Genomic DNA, 13382 nt, shown 5'->3' with positions numbered 1-13382 from the left:
GCCTACCTGGTTAAATAAAGGTGAAATAAAAATAAATACAACAATTGAGAGGATCTACAGAGAATGGGAGAAACTCCCCAAATACAGGTGTGCCAAGCTTGTAACGTCACACCCAAGAAGACTCACGGCTGTAATCACTGCCAAAGGTGCTTCTACGAAGTACTGAGTAAAGGGTCTGAAAACAAGCATTTAAGATTCGTTTAAATAAAATGTGCATAAATGTAAAAACCTGTTTTTGCTTTATAATTATAGGGGGGAAAAACTACTTCATCCATTTTAGAATAAGGCTGTAACAAAATGTGGAAAAAGTCAAGGGGTCGGAATACTTTCCGAATGCACTGTAGGCCTCAATAAAGGAAAGCCATCTAAATGTATCCATATTAGTCAGTTTAAGCACCAACTTGTAGATTGAAAAGTACTCTGATCTTGTAGATTATTTAGGCACATTTTAGGGTTATGAAAGTGTGTTTGGAGACGCTTTACGCACTAAATATATTGATGAATTAAAAATAGTGGTTTGATTCATCCTGAACGGTGCCATATTCATGTTCAATATTCATGCTTGAGAGAGAAATGTCAAAAATACAATGTCTAGTTATATAGAGCTCAGTGATGAGGCATAGGAAGTAGTATACTTCGCAACAGTATTCAATGGATATCTTTATTCCATGTAAAACAGGAACACCGCTCACTAACTTTACAAATTGGATTTTTCGAATGCACTCACAAATACTAACACTTTGACAGTGTCTCTGTTCCACAGGTTGGGGACACTAATGACCATGATGGCTGTGTGACTGGGGTGAAGCCACTTCTAGATGCTTATCTACAGTCAGTGTACCGCTGTTCCCCTCCTAATGGTTATAGTTAGGATGCGAGGGGAGTACTGATCCTAGATCTTTGCCTATGGGCAACAGAGGCCTTCTCTCACCCTTTGCATTCCATCTAGTCCATCGTTCTCATGGAACTCCCAGGAGCAGCATATGTCTAATGTTTAAACAGAAGGGRTTGAGGCTATAGTAACAGTACATTTCAGATCTAATCTGACACCACCCTATAAGAAACATTACTTTCATTAACAGGGTCAAACTCCAATATATAAACTTCGCTCACATAGTACACTCTGTATAAAACATATTCCAGGACTGCAATAAAGTCGTATCAGTTATCCATACCCCTTGGCTGCTAACCCCTTGTGAATGTCAGTCAGTAGAACGTTGTGCCAGGGAGAGAACACCACATTTACAAGCGTACATTCCGTTTAGCGCATGGTTGGCATGGTAACTGCTGCAGCCTTAGTCGTGGCGTCCTCAGCCTTCCACTGTGAAGTCACCGTCTTAATCTGAGTGTAGAACTGAATGCCCTGTAGCGACAACACAGGAGAGGAGAGTCAACCACAGAAATCTTCCACCTCATATATAGTTGTCTGAAACAAAAACGTAAGATCAATATGATCGTATGATAAAATCGGTGGGTGAGAAAAAATTGTGGGCTTGTGCTGGTCATTGCCGGTGTTGAGCTAACCTGTTTTCCGTAGAAGTTGGTGTCCCCCCTGAAGGAACCCCTGGAGCCGGTAAAGGAGAACATGGGCAGGGGGACGGGGATGGGCACGTTCACTCCAATCTGACAGACATACAGATCACATTATGAATCAAGGAGATAAATGTCGACAGAGAAATTACAGGATCCATGAAAAAGCCTTGTGCATTGTTGCAAAATAGTTCTGTGAACAATAGATGGTTGTCCCTCAGAATCTTAAATCCCATTAAAAGCAGATTAAACCCCCACTGAGTAACCACAAGCTATGAATCACCAATCTATCAGGAAATGAAGMCATCCAATGATCAATGGGAAACTACTTGCAATGCTTGACATCAAATCACACAGGTCTTACTTTCCTAAGCACCTACCGGAATTCTCTGAACGTTGAACTATGGCTCACCTGTCCGACATCCACCTCGTGTGTGTACTTGCGAGCGGTAGCGCCGTTGGTAGTGAAGATGGCGGTTCCGTTGCCATACTGGTTGTTGTTGACCAGGGAGATGGCATCGTCCAGAGTGTCAGCCTCCAGAACCACCAGCACCGGCCCAAAGATCTCCTCCGTGTAGCACTTCATCGCTGGCTGGGGAGGGGAGGAGGAGGGGGAGGAGGAGGAGGAGGAGTGGGAAAGCAGGAGATTAAGCTCCCTGTCAGTGTTCTACAGGATATTATGTCAAGAATAGAGATTGGGTGGACTATCATGTATTATTATTGCAGGCCTTCCAAATGAGTTGAAGGCAAATCAGCTTTGAAAGGAAAGATCCAATATAATAAGTGAAGTGGTATGACTTGTGGAAGGGGATACACAGAACTGTATGAGCTGAAGATTCACACCCGAAAACCTCAAGGATAGTGAACGTGAGAAAAAGTGGAAAGTTGCAGTCAGGTTGACAAAGGCACTGTGTTATCTTCTCTCCATATAGACAAGATTACACAACCATCAATGTGACTAATTGTTTATCAGCCAAGATCTCCATATAGCAGGCAGACGTCGTTGGTCAAGTCAGGCCTCTTAACTCCAGCCAGACATTAACCTACAAGCAGGGGTTGGAACCGTTTCAGGGAACCAAACCAAAAACAAGAAGAACATTGAGGAAAGGAAATGGATCTCTAGTATTCCAGAACAGAACCATTATTTTCAAATCTTGAGAACCGGTTAATAATGTTATTTATTGTTCCAAAAATATTCCTAATATCTAGTGTAATATAAATATATTTCASTGCTAGTAATAGCCTAAACAGTTTCCAATTCATGACATGATGCCCAGCGCTTCAAGCATGCCCCCTCCATGTCCACCCCTCTCGCTCTCCCTACCGGWAAAARTTCAGTCGCATTTCACYCCTGCACTTATCTGTCCATCAAACAACGAGCTTACCGGAAACATAGTAAGCTGCTCTATATCTGCTAATTAGTGGATTTCACCAGATWAAAAAAWATATATATACACGTAAATTAACTATTACTTTTCTGGGGTTCGAACCGGTTCAGAACTTTATTATGCTGGTCGGAACAAAATAAAATAGGGATTCTGCTCGGAACAGAACAGTTGCAAAATAAATCATTTGGTTCCAACCTCTGCCCACAAGAGGGGCTTTGGTTAGCTAGTACTGCAGGACAAGGGTTAAATACTCTTATCTACTGTAACAGTGAGTTACAGAGCTACTACAGGCATGTCGGAAGTTTGAACGTTAATCTCCTTTATGTGAAAGTGTCATTCCCACTGTACCAAGGTTCAGCGTTGTTGTGAGATACTCCAGTGATGTAAACCCAAATATAAACTTGGTGGTTTTAGCCTTCCAATGRTGATTGGCTGAAAGCTGTGGCATATCAGACCGTGTACCACAGGTATGACAAAACATACATTTTTTCTGTTCTAATTACGTTGGTAACCAGTTTATAATAGCAATAAGGCACCTCGGGGGTTTGTGGTATATAGCTAATATACCACTGCTAAGGGCTGTATCCAGGCACTCCGCGTTGTGCCTTGGATGAGAACAGCACTTAGCCGTGCTATATTGGCCATATATCACACCCCTATTGCTTAAGTATWGAGGTGCGGTGGTTCACTAAAAGTTACATGATGTAATGTAATAATGTAGCCGGAATACTTGTAGATGAGGAAACCTTGGCTTTAGCTCAGCTACTGAAAGTCAATCACTCAGCTGACCAAAATTCATAGACCCCGCCCCCCTTACCGTTACGTTGCCGATGATAGTGGGTCCTACGAAGTTTCCATTCTCGTATCCTTTGACGTGGACATTGCGTCCATCCAGCAATAACGTAGCTCCCTCGTCCACGCCACTCTGGATCAACATCTCAACACGGGCCCTGGCCTCAGGGGAGATCAGTGGACCCACGTCAGCACCTGGCTGGTCACCTAGATACACCCACACAAAGGAAGAAAACATGGAATTAGAATTCATAGGATGGACATTCCAATTCTGAGCAATGTTGCATGATACGGTATGTGGACTGGAGCTAGTGGTCCTATTGGATGTACTGTTTCAAATGGGGGAAAAACACTAGCAAGTCTTAAATTCACACCGGGGTTAGTGAGTCTTTTAGGTAAAAGGGTGAGGTACCTGCATTGACACGCAGGGCTTTGGAGCGCTCCACCAGCTCTGGGAGCCAATCACGAGCTTCGCCTACCAGAATGGCAGTTGAGAGAGCCATACAACGCTGTCCTGCTGCGCCGAAGGCCGCGCCCACCAGCTGGTTCAGAGTGTTCTCCTTGTTGGCGTCAGGCATCACCACACCGTGGTTCTTAGCTCCCTACAAGCCAGAACACATGGGTTGTTACATTTACTGCAATACATTTTAGCAACGTGCAAAGACATACAGTAGACCTATGCAATAAGTATCTCAAGAAAAACTCAAGGATCGACAGCCATCTATTGTCTCAGTCTTGATAGAACTATTCATCTTGCAGTATGGTTAAGGCCACAGTAAACTATTTAAAAGCTGCTATSTAACTTTTTGGGCGACCCGACCAAATTCACATAGAAAAGCGAGTTATAGATCTGTCATTCTAATTGAAAGCAGGTTTAGTGGTAAATCTTCTATGTGCGCTATTTCTATGTTTTGCATTCTGAAGTTTCGTTATTTGCGTCTTTCGGTTTTGAACACTACAAACAATTGAAAATACAATATTTTTGGTTTTGAAAATATATTTCACAGTGGTTTAGATGGTACAATGATTGTCTACAAACTTGTTTTGTCACAAACAAAATAGGTGAATTATTCAATTTTTTTAAACCGGGAAATGGCGGAGCAATTTCAGCATTTTGCACTTTTAAGGCAGACATGTTTCTTAAATGCGTAAGAGATTCTTCAATGATTTAATCCCCAATTGACTCCATTCATAGAACGGTTGCTGGTCATCATATTTACCATGTTGGACTGCACTCTCTTGCCGTTCTTGGATCCTCTCTCGTAGATGTACTCTCCTGCCTGGTTGGAGCCCACAAAGCTGATGGCCTTGATGGCTGGGTGGTCACAAATGAAGTTCACAGCTACGGAAAGAGGTCAAAGGTCATCTAATTTCACTCATCAGCATCATCCCATCATCATTACATGGCACTGTAAGGGRACAAGATGGCATGGTGTAATCACCTTGGAAACGAAACAAACAACCTTTCTTATATGGACTCCTTTCCCCTAAAGCACTTAAATACATTACCTACACACATTATGCAAAACGTTTAACATAATGCTTGAGGTATATCAGTAGTCTGAATGGTCTTGTAGATGCAGCACTAACACACATGATCAGCATAGCCTGCTTCATTGCATCCTGGGAAACAGGACACACACTTCAATAGCATGTTTTATAAAGACTAAGCACACACACAACCCCGTCTCACCAGCGTGCTGTCCATGGATGATGTTCAGYGTCCCGTCGGGCAACCCTGCATCCTGCAGCAGCTTGGCCAGCAGCATGGTGCACCCTGGGACGCGCTCGGAGGGCTTCATCAGGTAGGTGTTGCCACACACCATGCCAATGGGGAACATCCACAGAGGAATCATGGCAGGAAAGTTGAAGGGGGCGATGCCGGCACACACCCCGATGGGCAGGCGGTAGGTGTAGGTATCCATGTCTTTGGTGATGGAGGGCAGYGTCTCCCCCAGCATCAGGGAGGTGATGCTGCAGGCGTGCTCTGCCACCTCTAGGGGGCAGAGAYGASCAGAGACACGGTGAGAAAAGCCAGGGAGCTGAAGGTCAAACAGTACATGTGGAGGTAAAGATCAGAGTATGGGGTGAAAGAGGGTAGGCAGAGGGTCAAATACGTGTGTTGCTAAAGGAGATCAAGAGATCAGAGATCAAGCAGACTCCATACAGAGACTCCGATACAGAGATCAGAGATACAGAAGACTCCGATACAGAGATCAGAGATACAGAGACTCCGATACAGAGATCAGAGATACAGAGATACAGAGACTCCGATACAGAGATCAGAGATACAGAGACTCGATATCAGAGATACAGAGACTCCGATACAGAGACTCCGATACAGAGATCAGAGATACAGAGATACAGAGACTCGATACAGAGATCAGAGATACAGAGATACAGAGACTCCGATACAGAGACTCCGATACGAGATGATACAGAGACTCTGATTCAGAGATCAAGAGACTCCGATACAGAGATCAGAGATACAGAGGAACTCCGATACAGAAGGACTCCAATACAGAGACTCCAATACAGAGATACAGAGAAATACAGAGACTCCGATACAGAGATCAGAGATAGAGAGGGACTCAGATACAGAGATCAGAGATACAGAGATACAGAGACTCCGAGACAGAGACTCCGAGGCAGAGACTCCGAGACAGAGATACAAGAATCAGAGATACAGAGATACAGAGATACAGAGACTCTTGATACAGACTAGAGAAGACTAAAATAAGCATTTATTGGACAAGTTTTAGTAGCCATCTCCCCGTTTCAATTAAACATTTTCTCCCGTTTCCCATGCCTACTGAAGGGGACTGTCTACTCACGCAGTCCTCTGAAGACGTCTCCCTCCGCGTCGGCTAGAGTCTTGCCTTGCTCCAGGGTGATCAGCCTGGCCAGCTCTTTCTGTAAACATTAATGTTTTAGGACCTGGTTATTGTTAAGATACATGTATGCAGGCCTGATTTCAGACCAGGGGCTTTCCTTACAATGTTTTCCTTGATGAGCTGCTGGTATCGGAGGAAGATCTGCTGGCGGGTGAGGATGGAAGTCTCGGACCAGGAGGCATAGGCCCTGGAGCAGGAGTCTACTGCAGCCAGCATCTCCGTGTGGGTGGCTTTGGGCACACGACTCACCACCTCATTAGTAGCCTGAAGTAGGGAAGAGAAGAGGGACAAGAGATGACCAGGTCATTGTGAACAGAGACCAACTACATCTGGGGCCTGTCCAGAAAGGTGTAACTTTTAAGAAACTTGAGATAAAAATGAACTGTGTACAGGGATAAGTGTCATGACATGTAGAATACAGTCCGATAGCATTTCAAAATGTTCTATTTGTCAGGGCAAGCCTGATGACGAACAAGATCGGCAACCACCACATCCTCAAATGTTTGGTTATAATCATATGATTTGCCTGCTTAATTGCCRCCACAACTTKAAAACGGTCTGAAGTAAAATGRATACAAGTMTTTTCAATCTATATGACTCAGGTACTGACAATCTAATCTTGAACTTACTAAACTGCTGAATTTTCACTCTGTACCCAAAGTATCAGATGTCTCACTGTCCAATTGAAAGTTATCAGGTTTATAAAACAACCAAAATCTGTAATGATGCATGTATACGTAATTCAGAATGACTATATAATGTTTAGACTCAGGAGAATTTGCCTTTTATGCCATGCTCTACCACCATGCTATTGCCTTGGCTTTTTTAGCCACTTGCCTTTTTATGGAAAATATATTTCGGTAACCAAAAATATTGTATTTTCAGTTGTTTGAAACTGGTGTACAAAACTGAAAGTAAAAGACGCAAAAATGAAWCTTAACGGGAAGCATAGAAATAGCGCACATAGAACAGATCTACCGCTTCTTAGACTTGCTTTCAATGAGAATGACAGATTTATAACTAACATTTCAATGTGAATTTGGTTGGAAATTTTGACAAACTTTAAATTAAAAGCTGGATTGTCTTGAGTCAATAAGTATTCAACCCCTTTGTTATGGCAAGCTTAAGTTCAGGAYTAAAAATGTGCTTAACAAGTCACAAGTTGCATGGACTCACTGTGTGCAATAATAGTGTAACAATTTTTTAATGGCTACCTCATCTCTGTATCCCACACATACATTGTAAGGTCCCTCAGTCAAGCAGTGAATTTCAAGCACAGATTCAACCAAAGACCAGGGAGGGTTTCTAATGCCTCYCAAAGAAGGGCAACTATTGGTAAAATAAGCTAACATTGAATATCCCTTTGAGCATGGTGAAGTTATTAATTGCACTTTGGATGGCGTATCAATAAACCCAGTCACTACGAAGATACAGGTGTCCTTCCTAACTCAGTTGCCGAAGAGGAAAGAAACCGCTCAAGGATTTCACCATGAGGCCAATTGTGACTMTAAAACAGTGACAGACAGGTCATAAAATTGACTTTTTGGTTCACCAGCCACTGTGGCGGGTAGATGTAAAAATCTACCAGGCACACATTTTTACCAGGCAGAATATTTTTTTTTACAAAGATGAACATGCTTTGTAATGTTTCTAAAACAATACATGCATTACTAGTAAGTAACTAAATAATGTGGTATATTGTTTAGATACATTTTTTGTGACCTGAGTCTTTTAACCAAATTACAGTATCAGATACAAAAACGTTCACCTGCCCCTTTAAGGGCGGAGGTGACTGTAATAGCACGACTAGAGTCATGTTTGTGCATGTGAGATTGAGTCTGACTAGAACCATTGTCTTTTCTTCCCTAGCAGTTGAAACTCAAATAGAAAAACAACCTAGCTTGTGAACAAAATGTAAATAGCCAAGAAACACAAGGACAAAGTCTCACTTCAGTAGACTTTAGTTTCAAGTAAATTAGACCAACTTTTACGCCTGCGCTTCTAATAATGAATCTTTCACTAAGCTCTTCACCTCCGCACAGGAAGCATTATTCATTCGTGGTGCTTTGACTGCYATTAATAGCTATGAAACAAAAACAGCATCAATTCTTTGAACAGCTACTGCAACATTTATTTTACTAGAAATGTGATCACACTTGACTATTTTTATTCACAATTGCGAGTGAAATGCTTGCAATGTGGATCCCTGACCACCAGCCAACGTGGCTAGTGAAATAGARATCTTACCCACCAATGCCAAAATCTACTTGCATTTRCTGGTGTTAATTTTAAGCCCTGGTTACAGAGTTTAATGGCTGTGACAAGAGAAAACGGAGGATGTATCGACAACATTGTAGTTACTCCACAACACGAACCTAATTGACAGTGAAAAGGAAGCCTGTACAGAATAAAAAATATTCCAAAACATGCATCCTGTTTGCAACAAGGCACTAAAGTAATACTGCAACAAATGTGGCAAAGCAATTCACTTTTTGTCCTGTATTGGATTTGCCCCAAACATTACTGAGTACCACTCTCCATATTTTCAAGCATAGTGGTGGCTGTGTTCATGTTATGGGTATGCTCGTAATCGTTAAGGACTGGGGACTTTCAGGATAAAAAAATTTAAAAAAAGAAACAGAATGGAGCTAAGCACAGGCAAAATCCCAGAGAAAAACCTGGTTCATTCAGTCTGCTTTCCACCAGACAGAGATGAATTCACCTTTCAGCAGGGAAATACCCTAAAACATGTACTCCCAAACTGGGGTATGCGTACTCCCAGGGGTACATGCAATGCCGTCGGGGGTACGCCAAATGTGATACTTAAAAAAATAAAAAAATCATTTTTTATATTTGTATGTATTTTTGTACATTTTCAAACAGTCCATTTATATTTTCCAACAGGGCTATACATTTGGGTGACTTTTTTCCCCCTCGCCTTAGTAGCCTCGTTTCACTGCCAAAAAATAAAATGTAACATCTAGTGTTCAGCAAAATAACAACCCAATGTCAAATACAGGTAGCCTAGTCAAATAATTAGCATCCAGTCACATTAACCATAATCTCTCGCAGGAATTCCACTAACGGTATGTACAGTTGAAGTCGGAAGTTTACATACACTTAGGTTGGAGTCATTAAACTCGTTTTTCAACCATTCCACACATTTCTTGTGAACAAACTATCGTTTTGGCAAGTCGGTTAGGACATCTACTTTGTGCATGACACAAGTCATTTTTCCAACAATTGTTTACAGACAGATTATTTCACTTATAATTCACTGTATCACAATTCCAGTGGGTCAGAAGAACGTGTCTTCTTCCTGAGTGGTTTGACAGCTGCGTGGTCCCATGGTGTTTATACTTGCGTACTATTGTTTGTACAGATGAACGTGGTACCTTCAGGTGTTTGGAAATTGCTCCCAAGGATGAACCAGACTTGTGGAGATCTACAATTTTTTGTCTGAGGTCTTGGCTGATTTCTTTTGATTTTCCCATGATGTCAAGCAAAGAGCACTGAGTTTGAGGTAGGCCTTGAAATACATCCACAGGTACACCTCCAATTGACTCAAATGATGTCAATTAGCCTATCAGAAGCTTCTAAAGCCATTACATCATTTTCTGGAATTTTCCAAACTGTTAAAAGGCACAGTCAACTTAGTGTATGTAAAACAATTGTTGGAAAAATTACTTGTATCATGCACGAAGTAGATGTCCTAACCGACTTGCCAAAACTATAGTTTGTTTACAATAAATTTGTGGAGTGGTTGAAAAACGAGTTTTAATGACTTCAACCTAAGTGTATGTAAACTTCTGACTTCAACTGTATGTAAGATAGTTAAATAAAAAGCAAAATTTTGATTTATATCATATTTGTGCCTGGTCCTATAAGAGCTCTGTCACTTCCCACGAGCTGGGTTGTGACAAAAAACTCACTCATTTGTTTAATAAATGTATAGTGTGTGTGTGGCAGGCTTACAAGGATGGCAAAAAACAACATTTGAGAGTGGCTGACCCTGGTGCTAGAGGGGTACGCAGCTGGAGGTTGAATGTTTGAAGGGGTATGGGAAATTTGGGAACCACTGTCCTAAAACACAGGCCAATTCTAGGAGTTGTGGACAAGAAGACAGTGAATGTTCCTGAGTGGCCAAGTTACAGTTGTCTTAAATCTGCTAGCAATGATCAACCACCAATTTGCCAGAGCTTGAATAATTTTTGTAAGAATATTGGGCAAAATCTGCACAATCCAGGTGTGGAAAGCTTTTAGAGACTTACCCAGAAAGACTCACTGCTATAGTTGCTGCCAAATGTGATTGTAACGTATTGATTCATGGGCTGAATACTTATCTAATCAAGATTAGTGTTTGATTTTTTTTTTTAAACAAATGTTTGAATTTGTCCCTTACTTTTTGAGACTATTTTGCATAGATCATTGACAACAATTAAATCAATTTTATTCCACTTTGTAACACAAAATGTGGAAAAAGTAAAGAGGGTGTGATACTTCCTGGAGCAAGACAATGACAAGTTTACATGAAGTAGATGCAGACAGGCCCCCCAGGCCTGAGTTAGTGAATGTGAGTGCATAAACATGTCAAGGTTCAATTGAATTGGCTACGAAGAATAGGCTCCCATTTCTTCACTTTCCAAATCATACATATTAATGACACCTAAAGAGTTCTTCATCTCCAGCTCCCGACCGGTTTACACATTGCTTTTTAGTGTTTGCATGAACTCCCGTTGTGATGTGTGTGTGTTAATGCAGAAATACTTACAGGGTTGTGAATGTCCAGCCATTCTGAGGTGTTTGACTCAACAAACTTGCCGTCAATGAACAACTTGGTGGTGGGCTGCAAGGTTGCAAAAGCACAGGGGGACAATGCGGTCATCCACCATATCAAATCATCATATCTGTACATGTCTAGATTGTATGAGCATGTATTCTAATATACAAGTCTTCTGTAGTTACAAACACTCATAAATGTAGTTATGATGCATGATGTTAACTCACCACGGATGATGAATAACACATGCGACCCATCTGAAGGGGTGCCTGTAAACGAGAGAAAACGATAGTTATCGGAGTTGTAACTCCAGTTTTACAGTATGAGTGGAGCGGAGCCCCATAGGGGAGCTCTGCTCCTAGTAGTTTTCCACACTGCCTAGGCAGCAAATAGCCGGAGAGAAAAAATGATGCACACATCTGCAGCCAATAGGAGTATAGGTGTCCCTATATAAGGGACGCTTCCCCTCAATCAGCCTCCCGAAAAATGATCTTCAGCAAGACTCGGGGTCGGCAGGGCCTTAAGTCCTATGGGACTCCGCTCCACTCATAGAACTGGAGTTACTACTCCGGTAACTATCATTCTATATCGTGGAGCTCCGTCCCATAGGTCTCCTAGTAGTTTAAGGTGGAGCGCAACGCTCAAAAATATATTCCCTGCCGAACCGAACACTTCCCAAACTTTATGAAAAGGTCTGGTCCAGTAATGGCTGCGACCAAATCCCGCAACACTGTAACACATGTGAAAACAGACTGTGTCACAATGTACTGCGTCCTCGGTCTAATCCGCACTACTCAGTTCAGAGGCACCGCCAATGACTAGTGGGCAGATAAAGCAGAATATGAGCCATAGAAATCTGTAAAAGCAGATAGATGAACTCAAAACTTTGTCGGTCAAAATTGGTCAAATAGTACTGTAACACCAGTTACAGGAACTATATCCCTAATCCATCCGCCAAACACAGTCATAGACTTGTGGGCAGGACAAAAAAACATGACTCTACTGTGCCATCCCAGCCAGGAGGAATGTCATGTAGTCATTCTAATAGGAGAAAGCGGACCTGATGGAAACCATGTCCATTGATCCTGCTTTTTTTGTCTTAATTCTAGCCTTCTCATCAGCAAAGCTGAGTACAGACTGAACCAATTTAGAAGACCTACTCACTGATTCCTCAGTGTAACCCGCCACACTCAATCTATAGGACTCAATCTATAGGCAAAGCCAATGATTCGTGGGCAGATAATAGAATATGGGCCAACTACTCTGCCTCAGCAGATACATGACACCTCAATGTTCCATCAATTCCAGTGACCGGTCTAATAGTAAAGTAACACCAGTTACAGCACTATTTCCCTCATCATTCGCCCCTATACAGTGATACACTGGTGGGCAGTCTAGAAATTCTCTGCTGTACTGACAGTGTCAAACAAAGGTCATGTGGCACGTGTCTTACTCTCTGACAACTAAGAGAGCGAGCTAATGGGAACCCTGCCCAATAGTCCTGCATCTTTTCTAACTCAAATTCTCCCTTCAGCCACACTGAGTACAGAACGAGCTAGAGTTAGACGACATGTCTAAACTAGAGGTCGACCGATTAATCGGAAGTCCGATTATGGGGCCGATTTCAAGTTTTCACAATCGGATCGGTATTTTGGGCGCAGATTTGCCTTTTTTTTTTTAACACCTTTATTTAATCTTTATTAACTAGGCAGATTCAGTTAACACACATTCTTATTTCAATGACGGCCTAGGAACGAGGCAGAACCTTGTCAGCTCGGGGGATCCAATTTGACACCTTACAGTTCTAGTCCAATGCTCTAACACCTGATTACATTGCACTCCACGAGGAGCCTGCCTGTTGGCGAATGCAGTAAGCTAAGGTAAGTTGCTAGCTAGCATTAAACTTATCTTATAAAAAACAATCAATCAATGACTGTCATTGCCCAATGTGTACTTAACCATAAACATCAATGCCTTTCTTAAAATCAATACACAGTA

General features: G+C 42.0%; 1 protein-coding gene across 1 annotated transcript; it reads right to left on the bottom strand.

The window, feature by feature from the left end:
• Positions 1–647: 647 nt before the first annotated feature.
• LOC111972894 (methylmalonate-semialdehyde/malonate-semialdehyde dehydrogenase [acylating], mitochondrial-like) lies at positions 648–11703 on the bottom strand. Its single transcript, XM_024000007.2, has 11 exons — positions 11612–11703; positions 11376–11450; positions 6707–6868; positions 6545–6623; positions 5404–5706; positions 4931–5052; positions 4123–4312; positions 3736–3917; positions 1943–2122; positions 1525–1623; positions 648–1363 (listed from the first exon to the last, which is right to left on the bottom strand). The coding sequence occupies exons 1-11, from the start codon at positions 11639–11641 to the stop codon at positions 1262–1264; spliced, it is 1524 nt and encodes a 507-aa protein (XP_023855775.2). The 5' UTR covers positions 11642–11703; the 3' UTR covers positions 648–1261.
• Between the last annotated feature and the right edge of the window lie 1679 nt (positions 11704–13382).

Source organism: Salvelinus sp. IW2-2015, linkage group LG14 (genome assembly GCF_002910315.2).
Source record: "Salvelinus sp. IW2-2015 linkage group LG14, ASM291031v2, whole genome shotgun sequence".
NCBI classification, from domain to species: Eukaryota; Metazoa; Chordata; class Actinopteri; order Salmoniformes; family Salmonidae; genus Salvelinus; species Salvelinus sp. IW2-2015.
Note: the sequence above shows the minus strand (reverse complement) of the source record. Positions and strands in the feature narration are given on the sequence as shown.